Source organism: Gadus chalcogrammus, chromosome 7 (assembly GCF_026213295.1).
Source record: "Gadus chalcogrammus isolate NIFS_2021 chromosome 7, NIFS_Gcha_1.0, whole genome shotgun sequence".
In the NCBI taxonomy this organism is placed as follows: Eukaryota; Metazoa; Chordata; class Actinopteri; order Gadiformes; family Gadidae; genus Gadus; species Gadus chalcogrammus.
In genome coordinates this window covers 18,377,155-18,397,512 of record NC_079418.1, presented here as the reverse complement: position 1 = coordinate 18,397,512, position 20,358 = coordinate 18,377,155, and the positions used below count along the sequence as shown (strand labels likewise).

General features: G+C 42.6%; 2 protein-coding genes across 10 annotated transcripts in view; both read right to left on the bottom strand.

The window, feature by feature from the left end:
* Positions 1 to 81: 81 nt before the first annotated feature.
* tpd52l2b (tpd52 like 2b) lies at positions 82 to 14,707 on the bottom strand. 9 transcript variants are annotated; one of them, XM_056595225.1, is made up of 10 exons: positions 14,616 to 14,707; positions 12,036 to 12,193; positions 11,467 to 11,615; positions 10,713 to 10,772; positions 7,592 to 7,639; positions 6,333 to 6,434; positions 5,122 to 5,148; positions 4,118 to 4,162; positions 3,438 to 3,486; positions 82 to 3,255 (listed from the first exon to the last, which is right to left on the bottom strand). In XM_056595225.1, exons 1-10 carry the CDS (start codon positions 14,632 to 14,634, stop codon positions 3,172 to 3,174), a joined length of 741 nt encoding a protein of 246 aa, XP_056451200.1. In that variant the 5' UTR covers positions 14,635 to 14,707; the 3' UTR covers positions 82 to 3,171. The 9 variants fall into 9 exon arrangements, with proteins under 9 accessions (XP_056451200.1, XP_056451201.1, XP_056451206.1 ...); XM_056595226.1 differs by having other exon boundaries at positions 4,118 to 4,159; XM_056595227.1 differs by lacking the exon at positions 10,713 to 10,772 and having other exon boundaries at positions 83 to 3,255.
* LOC130386345 (tripartite motif-containing protein 54-like) overlaps positions 12,366 to 20,358 on the bottom strand; it is an 11,647-nt gene continuing 3,654 nt past the window's right edge. The window contains exons 5-11 of the mRNA XM_056595214.1: positions 20,307 to 20,358; positions 19,923 to 20,078; positions 19,795 to 19,817; positions 19,310 to 19,434; positions 18,638 to 19,191; positions 16,692 to 16,811; positions 12,366 to 15,919 (exon numbers count right to left, since the gene is read on the bottom strand). The exon at positions 20,307 to 20,358 is cut by the window's right edge and continues 26 nt beyond it. Of these exons, the coding sequence (XP_056451189.1) occupies positions 16,737 to 16,811; positions 18,638 to 19,191; positions 19,310 to 19,434; positions 19,795 to 19,817; positions 19,923 to 20,078; positions 20,307 to 20,358 (985 nt within the window). The 3' untranslated portion in view covers positions 12,366 to 15,919; positions 16,692 to 16,736. The remainder of the gene's footprint in view (positions 15,920 to 16,691; positions 16,812 to 18,637; positions 19,192 to 19,309; positions 19,435 to 19,794; positions 19,818 to 19,922; positions 20,079 to 20,306) is intronic.

Genomic DNA, 20,358 nt, shown 5'->3' with positions numbered 1-20,358 from the left:
AGAGCACCCCCTACTGGCCTTCAGCACCAATACCAATTTAATAGAAAGATACATCCATTGTTCGAATTGATGCACTTCTTTCCTATATGGAGTGTCACCATTTTATGAGGCTTTTACATTTTAACATACCATTTTTTTTCTGTGCCACTACAGTATACCACATGATGTAACAGTAGATTTGCCCGAAAAACTGAGGAGTGCTTTTTTCCTGACTAGTTCAGCTACTAAAACACGTCTCCACTATGCACAGCTGTAGTAGTCTAGTCAACCACGAACAAAACCACTCATTTAAAGGAATGCTTTATTGATAGCCAAACATTAGACAAAACAAAACATTGTAAATAAATCCAGCATTCATCCAACGCTGATCCCTTTTAATATTCTCAATTCGCTAGGCTCCAGAACTAAATAAAGCTAGTAGCCTACTAATCAGCAATAGCTTCTCATTGGCACCCAAAATACTACTATTGTACTTAAGCATTTTACCGTAACCCCCCAGAATTATCCCCTTTGCTACACTGCAAAAATATTGCTGATCTTGGCCAATTGTATACACCCTTTACAATGCTATACATCCGACAGCTGAGAGGAAATCCAATCCAGGGTAAAGCATAATTAATGGCTTTACAATGGTGTTTCACACGTGTTCAAAACCTCAATTTCAAGTCCCATTATGAGAAAAGTTAGACCTAAGATGCATTTATTTTCAAAGAATGAAGTAAATTAATTCTAACACAATTCCTTGCAGTGAAGGCTTTTCTCCCTGCCTGTTTGAATAATAAACAAGAATCAAGCTGCTAAAACGAATCAGTCTGTGAAAAGAGGGATATAACAAAATCAGTCCAAAGAATGAAAAGAGAAGTTTGTAACAGGTATTTAAATACAAGCAAAAGGTAGAACAATAGCAAAACTTGTACAAAATCCTAACCCCTTTATTCACTTCTCTTCACCAGAAAAGAAACACTTCTGATCATCCAACAGCCAGAACTTCCAGCAAAATTAATCAACGCAAATGAAAGAACAAAAAGAAACCCTGGATTATGATAGAAAACATTTCTGAGGCAGTCATCTAGAGGACTCGGTACCCGTTTTATTTTCCAGAGTTGATGTTGATTTACCAGTGTTTACCAGTGTTTACCAGTGTTTGGTTTCTCATTCTCTCCTAACCAGTAATGGGAAATTATATTCTGTTCTTAAGCCTGGTTCATCTGATTGCGGTGTTTGCCTCAGAAAGGTTGTCAACCTCAATACATTAAGCAGGGGTAAATATACAACTATTTTACAATCTTTTTTTACTTCATGTTAAAAGAAAGAAAAATAAACAGTGACATTGTTTCAATAACATTTTCCGCCGCTATATTTTTTGTTTTACATTTTTGTACAATAAGGATTCGTGGGTGCATGTATGCACATTGACACATTGTAAGTGCACAAAGGCATGACCAACATTGGCAAATATTTTCATGAAGTGTCTTTTGTTTGGCATCACACATGGACATAGTGTGCACCTAGTCAGTCGTGAAGTCTTGCAAGTGCACGCTAGTGAGTGTCAGCTGTGGCCTTACATTAATTTATTACCTTTATGGCAGCAAGAACTTTTTCAGATAAGTTATAGATGTGGCAAATATATTTTTATGGCAACCTGTAGGTCACGTTACCCCCCCCCCCCCCTCCCCATTTCCTGAAAAGCAGAAACAGTCCCAACTTATTACATGTATATAACAGTATCCCAGCTGACTGATGAGAAGAGATGAAGTGTTGGATGTTGGAAAGGCCAACAAAAGTGGTTACATTCAGTGGGTGGTGAAAACACAATGACTCTGCTCACGTTGTGGTACAAGAACAAAAACGCAGAGACCAGACAGCCTGCAGTCAAGGTCCAGCGAAAGCTCCTTGCAGAACAGTTAATTGTAGACAGCTCGACTGACCTGCAATTGGAGGTTTCCGCACAGCACTGCATGTTTACAGCAAGCGCCCCTAACTGGTCTTAGCTCAGCCTCAATGCAGCCCCCAAGTGGCTATAAAAAGTAACTGCAGATCGTAAATGATACATGGACCAGTTTCTAAAACGTGGACTTAAGACGATCGAAAAAGGGCTGCCAAGCTGCTTGCTATAGAATTTCGGGTTCCTGGAGGAACTTTCTACTGAGATGATTCTAGTTCCCGTTTGTCCAACGCACAGTTAGTGTTTAGTTATACAGCCCCCCCCCCCCTACTCCACCAGGGGCAGCTGGCAGCATTGTTTACAATATAGTTTATTTATATAGATTTATACATGTAGATAAAAGTTATGTAAAAACATTATGCAAAGCAGTGTAAAATAGTTTAGAATACAAAATGGTTTAAGGTTTATCATTCTATATTTTTACATCGTGTGGTTTAGAGCTCAGACCTGGGTCCTCATTGGTTAATGGTGGGCAGCTGAGATGAGATATGCACATGCATGTAGCAAGGGAGGGGGGGGGGGGGTTCACTACTCGTGTGCATGAGTATGTACGGTGCACACAGGGAGAGATCGAAAGCAGACAAGCAGGCGACCCGCCTTCCCGGCAAATAATGGTGAAAGAAAGAAAAGTACAGAAGAATGTGATGGGCTGCATTTGGCCAATCGATTATTTGGCATTTCTCTACATGGGAAATAAAGTTACAGCAAAGCTGAATGACAAAATCAGGCTAACTTTGACCAAAAGGGTTGAACAAAAATAAAATAGGGATTCATATTGTATGGTACAACGCTAATAACCTGCTTCTGCTAACGGAGCAGAGAACGGGGTGGAGTGTTGGCAGACGGGTGAAGGAGGCCTAAGCAGTGAACTTGTAGACTGAGGGAGAGGCTTAGTGACAGGGTGGCCGATGTGCTATATATATATATATATTACACATTACTCATGGAGGCAGAGGATCCGACGGTGTGATGACTTCAGATCATCCCTCCCTACTCTGTCCCTTCCCGCCAACCAACCTGGTCATTCACAGAGCTCGGGTCCGCTGATTGGTGGAAAGGCAGATCAGGTGAACTGCTGAGAGGTCAGAGGTCGTTTTTTCGGACCAGTGATGCGAGGTGATGACAGCACAGTCTCTGGTAGCGAGGAGGGTTTAGGGGTGCAGCTAGAGAAGTGTGTGTGTGTGTGTGTGTGTGTTTGTGTGGGGGGGAGGCGAGTGTGGGGGTGCTCAGAAGGGTGCGTTGTCCTGAGTGGGGTTGGAGTCGTTGGGGGAGCCGGCTTCTCCGTTTCCTTTGGGCCCGACCACCTTGTACTGAAGGGATAAAACGGGCGGGAGGGCGAGAGGCATGAGGAAGAGTACTGAACTGGATACAACATATAGACACGCACACGTAAAATATGGTGGAACTTCAAGGTTAAGAAGCTTGAAGTCAGTCTGTGTGTGTGCAAGCATATGTGGTGTGTGGTGTGTGTGTGCGTGTGGTGTGTGCGTACCTTGAGGTTCTCCACTCGGTCTTCAAATGACTTGAACGTGGTCGAGTTCCTGCAGAACAGAGATGGCTTTAGACTCACAGAGATACTATTAATACATAAAGATTGCTACTCCTAAAAGACCCATGAAATCTATTGGCCACGTGCATACAAATATCAGTCTGGTCGAAATAATTTTTTGAAATAATACATGATTAGAAAAAGCTGAAACAAAATTCAATATTATAAGCCAGAGAAAGTGAATGGATAGTTAAATAAATAACAACCAAGCATTATTATTGGCCAACGGCAGAACAATTCTGATGACTCCACTTAACAGGACATTAAACACGTTGGTTGTTGAGTGCAGGACCAGAGATGTGACCAGCAGAGCCTTTCCTGAGACCAAAGCATACAGTACACAATCCATGTTTCTGTAACCGTCCTACATCTACAGCACTGTTTCACAACAGAGTGGAGGACTATTACTTATTCATTTATATTTGACACACAGTAAATACTTCTGCAATACAAAGACTTGCTCCTGGAGATGTTTGGAGCAATTCAGGGGCAATCATTACTGTTTCCAGGATCAATGTTTGGATGGGAGACCAGTGTAGCAGGCAGAGCAGCCCATGTCTACAGCATATTCACAAGAGGCAGGCGCACAGAAGACAGGACAGCAGATCTGCATGTTACTTTACCTCATAGCGGGCATACTTATTGAGTGGCGAATGGAATAGTTGCTACTTTGTGTGCATTAAAGAAGAGGGACAAAGAAGGGTAAGTGTTAAAAAGCAGAACAGGCATGACACAAATCAACACGCGCACAAGCACACTCATAAGCTCACACAGTGCAGGTTTTTTGACAGAAGAGAACAAACTCAATGATTGCTGCCTTTTAAATGTGTAATTCCATTATGCAAACAGTTTAGCAGCATTCAAATATTTAACACCTGTCTCTACAAGGTTAATAGGCCGAACAACAAAACAAAGCGCATAACATACATTCCGAGCATTATCATAGCTGTTGGTTTTGGGATAGAACTTCTAAAAGTTATAAAACAACAAACTTGAAAGTTAAATTGGTCGTTTATGTTAAACAAAGCGGTAGTCCCCCAATTCAACACACATTGAGGCTCCTGTTGAGGTACTGGGAATTAGGTTTTCCAAAAAAAAAAAAAATGGAACTTTCCCACTTTATCTGTGTAGTTAAATATAGTTTAGAGTTTCCCAAAACAGCCCGGGAAGTCCCTAGTGCACCCGCCATGTTGGCTCTCTGGAGAGTACGCAACCAGCGGCTGGGCTGCAAGACGCTCGGCCGTCAGATTATTTTCAAAATGGGGCCGTTTTCTATTTGTGGGACTTTTTATGTATTGATAAAAAAAAAACAGCTTGTTGTCAAATACTGTTCCATCTGCCAACCGACGTAGCAAAGTCATGCAAAACATGTCATTTGTGGCACACAATCATTTGAAAATGCCTTTCCCACGACCCCAGCAGGATCGTCAATGTGTTACTTTGTATCCTAACCCAGTCTTCTTCCAATGGCATAACTAAACAGCAAATACCAGATGTATGTGGAGCACATTACCGCCACCAAAAAGGGAAACTAAATTGACTTATAAAAAAATAAAATAAATGAAGTGTTTTATCTGGTTCAAGATATGAATATCTGTAAATGTAGAGTTTCAGAGGATAGCCTTACCCGAAGGAATTAGCGAAAGGGAGCGCTCTGCAGCGATTGAAAACAATAGAGAGAGATACAGTAAGCAGGGGCAGTAAGGCATTCACACATTCAAAAGGCAGGAGAGGTTAAATAGGGAGGATCGGGTGTTAAAGCTATAAGCATGCAAGTGTCCTGCTTGTGTTAAGAGTTTGAGATGGAAGGTTAACGAGTCCCGTGTTAAGAGCAGAAGTAAGAGGCGTTTTAATGAGCCAATTAATTAAAGTCTCACCAATTATTATGATGTCAATTATTATACAAATACAATGATCATTTTTTCATCAATGATCCAAGTGGATGGCATTACCAAATGTTCTGAATAATTCAGCTCTTCAGAATATAGTCAATCGATTTCTACCTAATTCCTGATTCATGGTATATCTGCAACAGTACTATATTAACTCATGCAAGACACTTGGGACTCCTAACAATGCATGCTTCATTTAATCAAACAGGAACAAGTAATAGAGCTACTATTTACCCTAATGTGTCCATCATGCTGTATTGTTCAACACTGGATAATATATAGCCCCGCTCTTAAGTAGGCCTACATATTATCTGCACACAACCAGATTACAAAGCAGTATTATCATCGGGAAGTTCACCTATGTCATGTGATCACCACCCAGTGGCTTATGTACTCAATGCTTTTTTTTGGTTGCTGCATCATTTCATTCATTTGCTTTTGGTCGATAGATGACTCAATATTATTATATTGGACAAGCACTTCCAAGTTATGGCCGGTACAGAAATGGCTGCCGCGACTTATGTAACATTTTACTGCTCGTTTACTCTTACAACCTTAAAAATAAATCTAGCGACCGAAATGCTACGGCTCGTTCCTTGGTTGAGTTGTAGGCACGTGTTATGGTTGTCAACTAATGTGATGTTAGAAGATAATATCAGCAAGTGCATAACAAGGGTCAGTCACCAGTTCTGCAGACTAACAGGTTAGTGTAGGTTAGTTTAACAAGCGCAGAGTAACCGAGGAGTTTAGCGTGTTTGACACAGCATTCCGTCACTACGAGCAGCTTCACACTACAGCTACAACATCTAACCCTTGCAATAACAACCACCCCAGTTTCACCGGTGGTGGTGGTGGTGGGGGCACATTATTACATTTAACAATGGGTTTGGAATGTGTTGTGGCTAAGGACGTGGCATGGTGGCTCTGGGGGTTTGCGCCGTCATACCTCATGTCTCCCAGTTTTCGGCTGAGAGCTGTGCCCATGGTGGAGAAAGCTGCGGTGGTCTTGATGCTGGCTTGGGATAGGGTCTCCTGGGTCTTCTTATACCTAACGCAGGAGAGAAAGCAGAGAGCGGACGGGTGAGTACGGACGGAGGAAGAAATCGCACGGCACGAAAAAGCATAGAAGAGAATGCATGTGAAGAAATAGAAATGAAAAGTAAAAGTGGAGATGTTAAACAAAACAGCTTCTACCACAACAAACAAACGGGTTAAAGTCGGTTTTTTGGGTTTTTACGGCACCAACTCCAAGCCAGATGAACACCACAGCCCCCGCTGTAAAGGGTTAGTAGTAGACACACAAAACACACCATCCAGGCTGGTCCCGAGGCCGTCCAGAAAATCCCTTTTCAATCACACAATCCATTTATAGTTTTGGCTTCTTCAAATCTGAATGTGTTCAAATTCCCTGTTGGTACAGCGCTGGATGCATTAAAGGTGCCTTAGAAAACGCCCAGAATAAAATGGATAAACTCCTATAAATAGAAAATATCTTTCTAACCACCATCTTAAAATAGAGCATTTCCTGGCTTCATTAAAACATCCTTTACCAATCATTTGTCAGATTGAATGTGTTGTTTAATTTGGCTGTATGCTGTTCTGCTGAAGAGTGTGACTCGTCATGAACGTAAACAATAGAAATTCACCCTGGTCTTTGTGATAAAACCTTGTTTAGTTCAAAGACAGCTTCTAGCTGAATGCCAAGGGGGGGGTGCAGCCAGCCAGCCTAGCCTGAGGAGCCTGTCTGAGCAGACTTGAGACACAATAAGGCACTGGCTTGGCTGTGATCAGGGTGCGGTTGTTGGGTGTCAACGTTACAACAGGCCTTAGAAGGCGCAAGCAAGCAAGAGATAATGGGATCGCGGATGTTAAGTATTTTAGATGCCGTAGCATACAGCTCTGGAATAAATATGATAGGTTTCCTGGGACAACCCATGTTCATGAATAAACAAGAACAACAGGTGTGTGATACACCATAGATATCCATTATATGTATGAGTTCACTTGCATATAACGTTTCTGCAAGCATTCTTCTAATTCTTGTAAATTATATGATAACCTAAATGAGGAGCTCATAAGATCCTATAGACACACACACGCGAACAGGCAACATTCTCCCGACACCAATACTAGAAACGCAATGCAGACAGCAGCTTCATTCACAAAAATAAAACAAGAGCGTATTAGGTAAAGTAGTCAACTCACGCTTCCGAATGGGCAATGTCATCCAAAGTGGCTGAGGCAGACAGATATCTAAGGACACAACAGTTGGAGAATGATACAATATCCTTGAAGTACACACACAAACAATGCAATCGATTACAGACTTGTTTGCTTGTTAGTACTAAACGGGGAACATTAATTCTCTGTTCGGAGAAAGGGTGTGGGGTGTAATTCAATGGCAACAGGGACTGCTTGATGCTTGTGCCAGGGCAACATAGATGCCAGCTAGCCCAGCTAGCTGTAGGTTAGCGCGAGTCCAACATTACACTACAGCTAGGCAATACGATTCCAACACGCTTCCACTAGCCTAGAAACAGTGAAGCCATCATCCGGAAAGTCAAAAATTTAATTATTCAGTCCATTAGCAGGATCCGGAAAATATTGACAACCACGAATATCCAGGGTGTAAGTTGCAACCATGTACAATTCACCAATAATACAGTTTCATACATAGTATCCAATTCACCAACAATACAATATACAGGTTTATATAAAGTACCAAATCACCAATAATACAAATACATGTTTGCACATCCTATCATATTGAAGAATATGGGAGAACGGTTTTAACATGGGGCACATTTATTTGGCAGCCTTGTACTTAAGGAAGACAGCCCCTGACAACAGCGTACAGTGTAGGTCATCAGTGAAACCAAGGTTTTAAAGGTGCAGGTCAAAACATTTATAATTACTAGAGCTGTCAGTTAAACGCGTTATTAACGGCGTTAACGCAAACCAAATATAACGGCGTTAAATTTATTGCACAAGGCAAGCCGATGCACTTCACCATGTTGATAAGAGAATTAAAATGAGAAGAATTATGGGACAAAAAAAATCAAGGGATATTTAGCATAGAAAAAGAATTTGCGATTAATTAGAGTTAACTATGACATTAATGCGATTAAATATTTTAATCGCTTGACAGCTCTAATAATTACATAACATAGATCCCCCCCACACGCATACACACCTTATCCCAAATCTACAACAGAAGGGTTGCCATTTACTGAACAAACGCACACACTTTTATAATGGCTGATAAGTTATGCCAATGTCAATTATTCAACCGTTTAGCCTTAGGAAGTAACTATTTACATTAGCAATACATTACTAGTATGCCCCTTGGAATGATCCATAATTTTGCTTGCCGTAGACATCAGAACAATGCTCCTCAAAGAGCTACACACACACACACACACACACACAATGAGGTCATGCAGACAGTGGGCCAGCCAGGTTGGGTACCGGGTCCAACAGGGTACACGGTGTAATCACACTCCTAGAATACAAGCGGCATCCAGTAGACAGGACCTACTGTAAGCAACTGTCCAATGGAAAACCTCTGTCTACTAGTACGCTAACTTGTCCGAAATGTATGCATCTTTTTTTTTTTTTTAAACAAGCTCTCCGGAATTAGCTATCCATAATGTTGACAAAGCACGTGATCAATCACCACCATTCCAACAGCGAGGAGCGCACCCTGTTTATGCTCACTCACACAGAGAGAGACAGAGAGAGCGCGACAAGAGAGAGCGCGAGAGAGATATGTGCACATGAGCTGTAGTCATCCTTACAACATGCTCATTAGTCATGGGTTTATTTTAATACTTCTATTGTCTGTATTTCTGCCTGTTGTACTTCTCTAATCATCCAGGCAGGGAATGTCCCATGCCTTGTGACTCAGCAAAAGGCCAACGTTTTTGGAGCAGACCAGTCTCCTATCCGGTCTACCCTCTCTTTCCGTCCGTGTGTCTGTCAGTCTGTTCTGTCTACGCCTCCTTCACATTCCTCTTCTCATTCCACTCAACAAGTCAGAGCAGTTTGTCAAACAGCAGACAGGTAAAAAGGACCAATCGGGAATCCCCTGATAGATCTCAAACTTTAACAAAACCATTTTCTAGCCTTTATATTAATCGTGGATCTATCTATTATGATGCAAAATGCCTACATGTATGGTGATCGCTCTTGCTGTTGAAGGTTTGTAATGCTTTCCTATCATTATAATAAACCCTTCTGAAGCCAATCTTCAGAAGGGTTTCTGAAGAGTGGAAGACTGTTGCCGACGAAGAAATGAATGGTACTTTTTAGTTCTGGTTTTTGAAGAAAGCTGCCAGTCAGAAGGGAAGTGTGCTTACAGAGAGAATACTATGCTGCACAAACCAAAAAACAGTAACACCTTTGACCCCAGGAACAGGAAGTTAGATGAAAAGGGACTGAAATAGGAAGGAGAAGAGCCTGAGAGGAAAAGGATTCAGCGGGAGTGGGTGAAATACAAAGACAAAAAAGAGGTAAAAAAATGTGAAACAGGAACACAAAAAGCAAAAAAACGGATGATGGGCGATACAAAGAGAAGTCAATAAGGACAGAAAGATAGCGATGAGAAGAGATAAAAAGACAGAAAATGGCTGCCACACACATTTCAGTGTCATTCCATGCCTGGGGAAAAGTCCAAAACAACAGGGAAAAGAGTGCTGACATAAGGCCCAGATAGAGCTATGTTTCAATAACTATGTCTTTAGGTGGCCAAAAGTAGCTCCACATTATTGATTATTGAACAACCAAGGCCTATCATGCATGTCTTAACATCAAAGGTCGACAGGGAACTGAAAACCTAACAAAAGTGTTACGCATATGGATGCATTAATATCATCCCAACATCTTGCATACATATTTTTATGATAGCATAGTTTCCTTGCGCGATGCAAGGTCTGCCTTTCCAGTTCCTTCAGGACACAAATCCGTCCTTCAGAAAGTCAACAACTCTGTGTTGGTTTAGAGGCCCTGGCATGAATGAGGCCTTGAGAGGGAGACCAGGCCGAGGTATCGTATCCCTCTAAGAAGCCTGTTAAATACCGAGCCCCGGGAGGAGAGGAGAGCTCAAACATAGAGATGAGGTGAGAGCCAGGGGGGCGCAATGGGAAGAGTGATGGACATGGACGAGTAGAAATCAGACCTTGGAGAGGACAACGTCTGATATCCTGCTCGTCGCAGTGTGTGTGCGCTTGTGGGTTAGAGGCCATAGAGTAACACTCGGAGTTAGCAGCACAAATGCACAGACACGCATACATACAGGGTGGGCAAGCTGCACACAACACACACTCACAGATCTGAGCCGGTCAGTCTTTGGTTCCAGTTGCTTAGTTTCTCTGTGGTGTTCACATAGCTACAAACAGATGGGGAGGGACAGTCTCAGCATGCCATGTTGCACTTAGATAAACTGTCTAAACTGGCTCTAGGCAAATAGTCCTATTTGGGTTTTATGGTTTCGAATATTGATGCAAATCAAAGTTTGAATTATACTGCTCATCGCTGTACCTTTGCATGAACAACAAATGAAATTGTTGTGATTAGAAAATCAAATAAACTGTGAAGCGATAAATAAACAGTTTATAATGAATACTGTATTTTTGTGTGGTCCTGTTAACCCCCCCCCCCCCCCCAACAACGAGATTTCTTGCCAACGTTTACTGTTGGATTGCATAATGTACTCCACCTAGACCACCACCGAGTTAAATGTACTGATGAACCCAGGCACGTGTGGTGAGACAATTTGATCATCGACTGATCCTCTTGTCTTTAACCTTGTTTCTACTTTAATTTCTAGTCAGAAAACGACCCGTACCCAAATTATAAAAATACAAAAAAGACACAGACAGACATTTCCTGTGAGCAGAAGATTAATGCGTGTCAATTTCTCGACCCAGATGTTTAGGAAAAAGCTCCAAACTAACGGATTCTGCCGGGGCGACTCTTGGCCTATGACAACGGGAGTCTACGGCACACCTGTTGAACACAAAATCCTTGGCGTGCTTTGCATTAACCCTGCTCCAAAGAGGACGGTGCGGTGGGCTACGTACGCATTGGACGCCTGGACGTCCTGCCAGCCCTTGGTGATGTTCTGCTTCAGCTCGTTGAGCGGGTTCAGGCCCAGCTTCCTCTTCAGCTCGGCAGCGTGCTTCTCTTTGGCCGACAGCACCTGCCTCAGGGTGCTGATCTCCTCCTCCACCTGGCGACCACACAAACACAAGAAAGGGGGGGGGGTGGAGGCAGGGGAGCAGGGATGGAGGGGGTTGGGGTGGTGGAGGGGTAAGGCGTCATTTAAAGGCTGGGAGTACTGGTATTGTGAGGGACCAAGCAGAAACAAGTGAAACTGGGACAGAGCTGACAGCCCCAGACCAGCACAACCTGCCGATCAAGACAAACACGCCGCCGAACAGACCTGACGAGCAATCCTAATAATTCTTTATCATGCATACATTTTCAATGATAACCCACGTTCTACAGATAACAGAGATGGGATCCTTATCTAACTTCCCGATTTGCTTTCAAAGAAACATTGCACTTGCTGTTGGCCACTGGGAGGAGACACAGGGGGGGAAAAGGGATGGGCAGTGCTCGGAAGAGCTCGGTGACTCAGACAGCCTACCTTGATGAGCTCGATCTGCAGATCCACCGCCTCCTCCTCCGTCAGCCCAGGGGGCAGAGGGTTGGCAGAGTTCCCCACAGCCCCCTCTACAGGCAGTTCAGACATGCTCTCCGGCTGATCCACCACAAGGCCCTTGTTGGGGGAGTTCAGGTTGATATCTGATGATGAGGAGAAAAGGTTGGATTGAAGAGGGGGCGGGAGATAAGGAGTGGAGGTAAGAAAACAAAGTGAGAGAAATTGGAGAAATTGAACTTAGAAACAGCCGGCAGAATAAGAGTATACAATTAGCCTGTGGTGATAAAAAGGCATAACCACAAACATACAAGCAGAGACAAAGTGTTGAGGGCCGGAGAACGTAAGAGAAAGTATCCATTAGTGAGTGGTGAACAGAGTACCTCACTCATATTACACCCACCAATCTTACATGTTCGCCAAGACAATTAACACAGGAAACACTCTTGAAGGCGGAAGAGATTTTACATAACTGGCCATTTTTGTTAATGGGCTACTTAGGCCTTTCATTATTTCCGTTGGCTATTGTATGCCAATACTTTTTAAGGAAACGGAAGAGCATGGTTTCAATTCCCATTTCAAAACGATTTTTGTGATTTGATAGAGCTTTCACCCTAAGCCTAACCCCAGAATTAATGATGCAGCCCGTTTTCTTTCTATTGATCCCGGATGTGTCCCACTGCTAAAACAATGCCGATGTGAGTCAGCCCCTCTCAGAGTGCAGTCTGGGGATGGCCTCACCCGACATGCGTGTGGTACCCACGTGTTATTTCCTTATTGAATATGTAAATGATGTTGGTTGCAGAACTCTAGGTCCTGTAGTAAATGACACCAGTGACGTATAGAGTTACCCGAGAACACTGCATTAGCTAGAGAGAAATTATATTGGAGGTTGAAGTGTTGCAGGCTGTTGAGTTGACACAAGCTTCTGCATAGATTGAATAGATCGGAAACCCATCTTGGAACACAGCATTATGTGTTTTGACTAGATTAGGAAAAATCTAAAGAGGCCATGTCATGTCAAAAACAAATCTATAAGTGCAGCAGTCCAGCACTGAATCCATGCTGGAATTCGACAGAGCTCCTGTGCAAACATGGTCTCAGTTAACTGAAGAAAATAGTTGACTTGGTAAAAGGAGAGATCCTCTTAGGCCACCATTACTGCTTTCTTATGTGAACAATAGACTATCTTAATATCAGATTTCTCGCCTGATGAGAATAAAGACTAATTGAACAGTCTTTGTAGAAGAGCTGCAGTGAAAGGACTTCTACAAAAGTGACGATGCAACTACATAGGACATGTACATCAAACAAGTGTTAGGCATGTAAAATCAAGTAATGACAATCATTAATTAATTGGTTGATATTCCATAATTTATTTTGCATAAACTCAAGAAGGCAGTGTTAAATTGGAGGTGTGGTCAACAGAGAGATTATATCCCTTAAGGAGTTGTTGGCTGGCAACCCCACCTCCTAGGTATACACAGATGGCATCAAGACATTTGCTCATCGACATAGCAGTGGTATCTCTTATAATGTCTCGGGTTGAATGATACAAGGGCAATCTACACTTCAGGTTTCTGCCTTTTTAACCCTAGTTGCCTTTACCTCGGGATCCAGGTTAGGCTAAAGATAGAACATATAGACAGAGGGACCATAATGTCATTTCAGGATGCAGTTTGCAGGCAAAGCCCACATTATGCAACTTCAAAATACATTTTCTCAATATATGAATTTATCCAGACAGAAAATGCCTTATTTAATGTTATCCTGTACATGGCAGGGCAAAGTAGCTCAGATCCCCAAGCCCCTATAGCAGATAGGCCCTATATATATATATTGGTACGTTCTGCTGATGGAAAGGAAATGTGTGTCACAAATAGCAACCAGTATTGTTACTTTGGTTGCTTCTATGTATCTATTGATATCATGGTTGCATACAAATGCCTCATTTTTAACATGACAGCATCAATGATCCTCTTTTCAACAGCAACAAAACCAATTATCAGGACATGTCAGTTGCATATATGCTACCATACTCTTTAAATCAAGTCAACCATTCGTTTACTGAACCTTCTCAACAGGAAACAAACAAAAGCACACCAACCAAGTCACTTCCAGCATTGCGACTTTCCCAGGCAATGAGAGGATTTAACACATGATTCTGTAACCCTGCACTCCTGCCCTATAAACAGGGAATGAATGATGACAAAAACACGATACTCTTGTCCTGACATTGACTAGCAGAGCTTTTTGTGACGCCAGGCCCTTGTTACGCGCGATGGATCCTCAGCACAAATTAAAACCAAGTTTGCGTAAAGTAAATGACGAACTTGATATGTCACGACAAATCAAGTTTGTTTGTAGAAGTCTTTAACACGAATATACTCATATAGCTTCAAAAACGCACGACCTAAATCCTAATTATGACATTTACAAAGCTCTGTAGATCCCTAACCTATTTTATTTAAACCAATTCGATACGTTTGTGTGAGTTGAAGTAGCAAGCAGAGCTAGCATTGTGGATTGGCTAGCTATTATTAGCTTAAAGGCTATTTATTTCTTTACCTTGGCTGGTGGGATCCATGGCGTCGAAGAGGCAAAGTTTTAAACTTTGACGTTAGCTTTTAATTGAATGGTGAGTAGGAGTGGGCTCTCCACTACTTATCTGTAAATATTCGCTTTAAGTCACCGGTACCACTAAGGCAAAGACGTCAAGAGGTTGGAAGAGCAAGTGCACTAAAAACAGCCAGCTCAGCTATGAGATAAGGGCGTGATGCTGCCCAAAATATGACAACCGTTTCCGGTTTGATACTTTCAGAGTAAATGTACAAACGTATTAGGTTTGTGGGAAATATTAGAAATGGCCGTGGAAATGACTTGAAGGGTATCATGTAATTTCAAAGTTTTTTTTATTTAACGTTTGAACGCTTTATTTTGCATCGGTGTACATTTGAATTGCGTGAACTTGAACGCGCATTTTCTATTCTGTACACAAAGTTGCATAAATTAAGATGCGTTTTATAATGATGGAACCAGATTTTAGATTTCCTATTTCCGCCGTGAAGGTGTGACGTTGGCAATGACGACTATGAAAATATTTGCTCCGGACAGGTGCAGAAATAGTGAGATTTTTATGGGGGATTCTATTTGATTTTATTTACTTTGGTGATTCATGTATCTTGGATACAATATCAACATGCTAAACAGTATATGCCAACATCACAGTCAAGTCAGTGGTCACTTGTTTGAACAAACAGACAATCGCAATCACATTTGAGATAAAAATCCATATGCTGGCCAGTTATATATTATGTGTCTTCAAAAGAAAGTCCAATCTGATTGTATTTCAGACTAGAAGTGAACACAGCTTCATGATTTGTTTAATGAATTGTTCTAAGTTTCCCAAAAAACTCAATTGATTAACAGCGGAAGCTTTAATTTCGGAAGCTAACCGAAAATATTTTCAAAATATCAATAAATTCCCCTATCCATCTTATGGTTATGTTTTTTTAATGTGAAATTACTGACTACTTCTTTAAACAATTGTTTAGATTAAAGTGACTTCCGAATTCATGGCAGCAAAGCTTAAAGTAGCATAAATGGTATTACATTTGTTGGAAATTAAATGATACCCCATATGCAGTGTTGTGATACATCATCATCATATCATCGGACTGTACCCTTGCCCATGCACAGCCTTATTGAACACAGATCGGCTCCAGTCATAGCCCTACATCCTCTTGCAGAGTGGCTGGCTTCAGTCAGGGGAAGGTGAGAGCAAGTATGTGAGGAGGCTCATTCGGCATGGAAGAGGAAGAGTAGGAGATTGGAGGAACTGCCTGAGCAGGAGTCCCAGCCTCAGTCCTCGCCTGGAGAGGAGAGGGACAGCACGGGAGAGAGAGAGAGAGAGAGAGAGAGAGACAGTAAAATATATAGAGAGACAGCACTTTAGAGAGACAATAAATCAAAGAGAGACTTTTCAAGAGCAGAAACCTCAAAATCATATGATGGTGAGCTAGAGCTATCAGCTGGTACCACAAACCAGGCGTGATCATGCTCGGGTTTGACCTTTTGGTCTAACCCTTTTGTTTACATCTGCAATGGGTTATTATGAAGGCTCACTATGGGGATAGGGGACATCTGGGAGGTTAATTACTTGATAGAGTTATATCTTATGTACATCCATGGGTTATATGTTGCAAGATTGGTCTTTCAACCACCTTTAGACACTGTTTTCTTTAAAACGATCAGCCACCAAGCTGTTTGGATGAGGTTCAATTATTGTTAGAAAAAAAATTGTAAAATTATTAACAACATTAATAAGAAAATATATTTTCAAAGGAGTTGAGATTAGCACCAGTTGGACTTCATGCCCTACTAAATAGGGTCTATTTTGTTAATAGAGTCTATTTAGTAGACAAAATTGACAAAATAGGGTCTATTTAGTGGGACGAACCGCCAAAACATGAATTCCAATTGGAAAGAAGTATGTGAACCTAGCATTATGTCCTCATCACACTTTAAGCCTGGATCATTAGTGACCTAAGGGAGGTGCCTATTTTTAGCTCCAAAGTCACATCTCTGTTTAGAATACATGCATCCAGTCATCGGCCATGTGTCCACACTTGCATGCCAGTGTACCTTGGCTGGGCGACACCGTCGGTGGATGAGTCTCCTGGCGTGGGGTTATGTAAACATGAAGCAGCATACTCTTTGCAGGATGAGCAGGAAGGCCAACAGATAAAAGAGTATGATGACAGCCTGCAGAAAGAAGGATAATTTGAGGGTTTGATAGATGGAATAAGACAGTAGGGGGATTTTCAGAGGGAATGAAGCGCGGGTAAGGGACGGGGATTGGAATTGAAAAGGAGATGGGCAATTGACAAGATGGAGAAATGAGTAAGTGGTTAGGGAATTACGATAGACAGCAAATGGATGAATGAGGGAGGGGAGAAGATAGATGCATATAGAAACAGAAAGATAGAAAATCTGATGTCGGGTGTCTTTAATTTGATGAATTATGTTATGGAATGACCCACTCAAACTCATTGCTTTTCTAAAACTGTGGAAAACACTTCACACAGTGGAGAGTGGTGAAGTGGGGTCGGCCAGAGCGTTTCATAAAAAATAAAGAGGAAGGGAACGAGGTGGCATTTCAGCAGGTGGATGAAGAACACCGGAGGCAGGGCAGGGGGCAGTGGGAGGAAGACGTGACGAACATTGATGATGAAGATGAAGGTCCAACCAGACAAAACTGACCTGAATAAAGACCATGTTTTCTCCACTCTCCTCCATTATGTTGTCCATCTTGCAGTCAGTATTCCCAGACTGAACAGTCTCTACATAACCCTGTTCATTCTCTGGAGCCACCAGAGCAGAAACCTCAAGCCCAAGCTCTTGGGGTACCGGGTTCATCTCTGGCTTTGATGCAACCTCTCCAGTTTCCCCACCTGCCGAAGTAAAATGCCCTAGCTCTAAACAATCCGTTGGTGTACAGTTATCCTCCTGCAGTGTCGAAGCGGCATTTGCAGGTTCCTTGAGCTGTTCACCACATTCATCAGGTATTGCAACCAATTCGTCCAGTATGTCATTCATATTCTCAACTTCTGAAGCAATAAACACCTCTGTTTCTATCTGTTCTCTAATGGCTTCTTCACCACAGAGGTGACCCTCCTCTGCCTCTTGCCAAGTTCCAAAATCAGAGCCCTCTCTCCACAGGACCAGAAAGGATCTGACTTCTTGAGAACCCAATAGGAGACCGGGCTGTAGATCCCTTCTTACAAGCCCATCACTAAGCTCCTCCTCCTCCTCCTCCTCCTCCTCCTCCTCCTCCTCCTCCTCCTCCTCCTCCTCCTCCTCCTCCTCCTCCTCCTCCACCCACTTATCCTCCAGCACCTGCATGGTCCTAGACATCCCTGCGGTCTCACTCCTGACGCTCTCCTGGGGGTTGGGTTTGATGCCGGTACCCGGCTCCGGATGCATTTGCTGAGACAGAGCTTGAGGACATGTTTGAAGGGGGCAGTTGGGTCGGTGGGCAGCGTCCTTGGATTCAGTCGGACCCGGAGAAACTCTGCACCGACCCCTGGCTGGGTACCACTCAGGGTACAACATGGCTGCCTCTTCACCACCGTCTCCCCGATCAATGTCCTCCTCTACAGCATCTTCTCCCCTTTGTTTGACATCCTGTGTCTCCTCTGCTCCGCTTTCTACTTCTTCTTCTCCTCCCTTTTCTCCATCTATCTGATGTTCTCTGACCTCACACTGATTTAAGGGAAGGACATTAGCTAACACAAACTGTAAAGGGCCATGGGGAAAACGGAGGCTGCATATACGTGACTGATTAGAGGAAGTACATTCATTACTTTTCATCAATTCTATTCATGAAGGTGGGCATTGTGCCCATGTCAGCAAAACCTGGTCCACAAATATTTTAAAAAGTACAGTTCAAGAATAAACTTCAACACTAAAAACAAGATGGCTACAGACCTATGTTTTCAGTTAAACCTGTATGAACTCGTACTGGATAAGAAAGGGATATAAAGGAATATCCTAAATAAAAATGACAAAACAGATTGATAGGACTGTACCTGCTGTGTGTTTATTCCATCCTGGTCTTCACACTGGATTTCCTTGATGGAGTCTGGAGCTTTGAAGCCTGTCACCTGTTTACTCTCCTCTTGTGTCTCCTCCTCTCTTGACTTTTCTGCTCTTTCCTTCCCCCTCTCTCTCAGCACCGTCTGATCCTTTCGAGCTCGGTTGTCCATTCGCTGTTCTGGTAACAGCTGTGTAGGTTCATAGGAAGCCACCACAGCACCCAGTACCAGGGAAACAGGGTCAGTTGTGGCTAAAACGGGCTGAGTTGGTGTTAGTGGTGGGATAAATGCCAGAATTGGCTCCAACACTTGATTGAAAACACAATCAATGTTTTGCACGACCGACTCTTGTTTGGGTATCTGGGTGAACTGCCGTTGGTTTTTGGGTTGCAAGATTTCAGCTGAAGCTTCGAGCTTCGATTCTTTTCGCTCTTCAAGATAGTTTGCTTTCGCTGGTTGTGGCTTTTCAGGGAAGGTTTCTTCTGGTTTTAGGTCTACAGGGAGATGTTCTCGCTCTGGTGGTAGCAGTGTAGGAATTTCCTTTTCAACTTAATAGAACAGAGAATCACAACACTGATTCACAACCAAATGCTACATCGGGTATCAAGGACATGAGGTTTAATGATCAATCACTGGCCACACACAATCTGGTGACGTCATACATACCTCTGGTGAAGTCGACACTGCGTAGTGCTTTTTCCTGTCTGCTGAAGTCAAACCTGTAATGATTTATGTTTTTGCCATCTGGTTCAAACTTCTTTGAGGAGCTGGAACTGGTCGCAGCCCTCACTCTGATGGACGGGGTGGGGGGGGGGGGATGAAGTGTCATCAAAGAATATTTTATATAGGGGTTTTATATTAGAGTTTTTTTGTGGATTTAGTATTATAGAGATATTTTATGGATTTGATGATGAATCGGGAAGGATGACAAGGGATAAAGAAAGATGTTAAATGAATGAATTATTCAAGGAGGGACACGAGGGGAGATGGAAAGGTAGAGAAGGGGAGTGGGGAAAGCCAGAAAGTAATGCAGGAAAAAGGAAGAGAAGAAGTAGAGAGAGGGGAAAATATATTGAACTACAAGCTTCCATCACATTCAATGAATGTACAAATAATTTCTGTTGACGTGTTTAGATGCAGTGGAGACTTACTTCTTGATCATTTCTCCTGAGGTCTAAAAATGAGAAACAGAAGGCTTTGGATTGGTTTTGGAAACCCAAACGCAAAAGTATAGCTTCTGCACGTATACGCACGAACACACACACACACACACACACACCTGGACAAAAGCAGCTAGATCTGGCTCTTCCATGGTCTTTGAGGCGGTCTCCAAGAGTTGGCTGTTTGCTTCAATGCTGTCTCCGTAGCGTTGAATAAGCGACCGGGCGTGGCCTGTTTTCTCCTCCGCCTCGGAGCTGATTCGCTGGGTCATTACCTTCACAGAGATCAAGAAGTGTTAGGAAATGATACGTCTGATGCTGATCTTGCTACTACTGCTGAACATATTTGGTCAAAGCTATTATAAAACTGGATCTCTCTTTGTAAACAAATAAAGAATGAATAACTACTATTATTGCTACAAGTGACCATCACTACTTCTTTAACTTGGGCGTTGCTCAATGAATATATACTGACGTCTTTTAGCAGTCAGCGAAAGGCCTACCTTTCTTCTTTCCTCCAGGATAGAGAGAATGGCGTTAAACTGATCAGACACA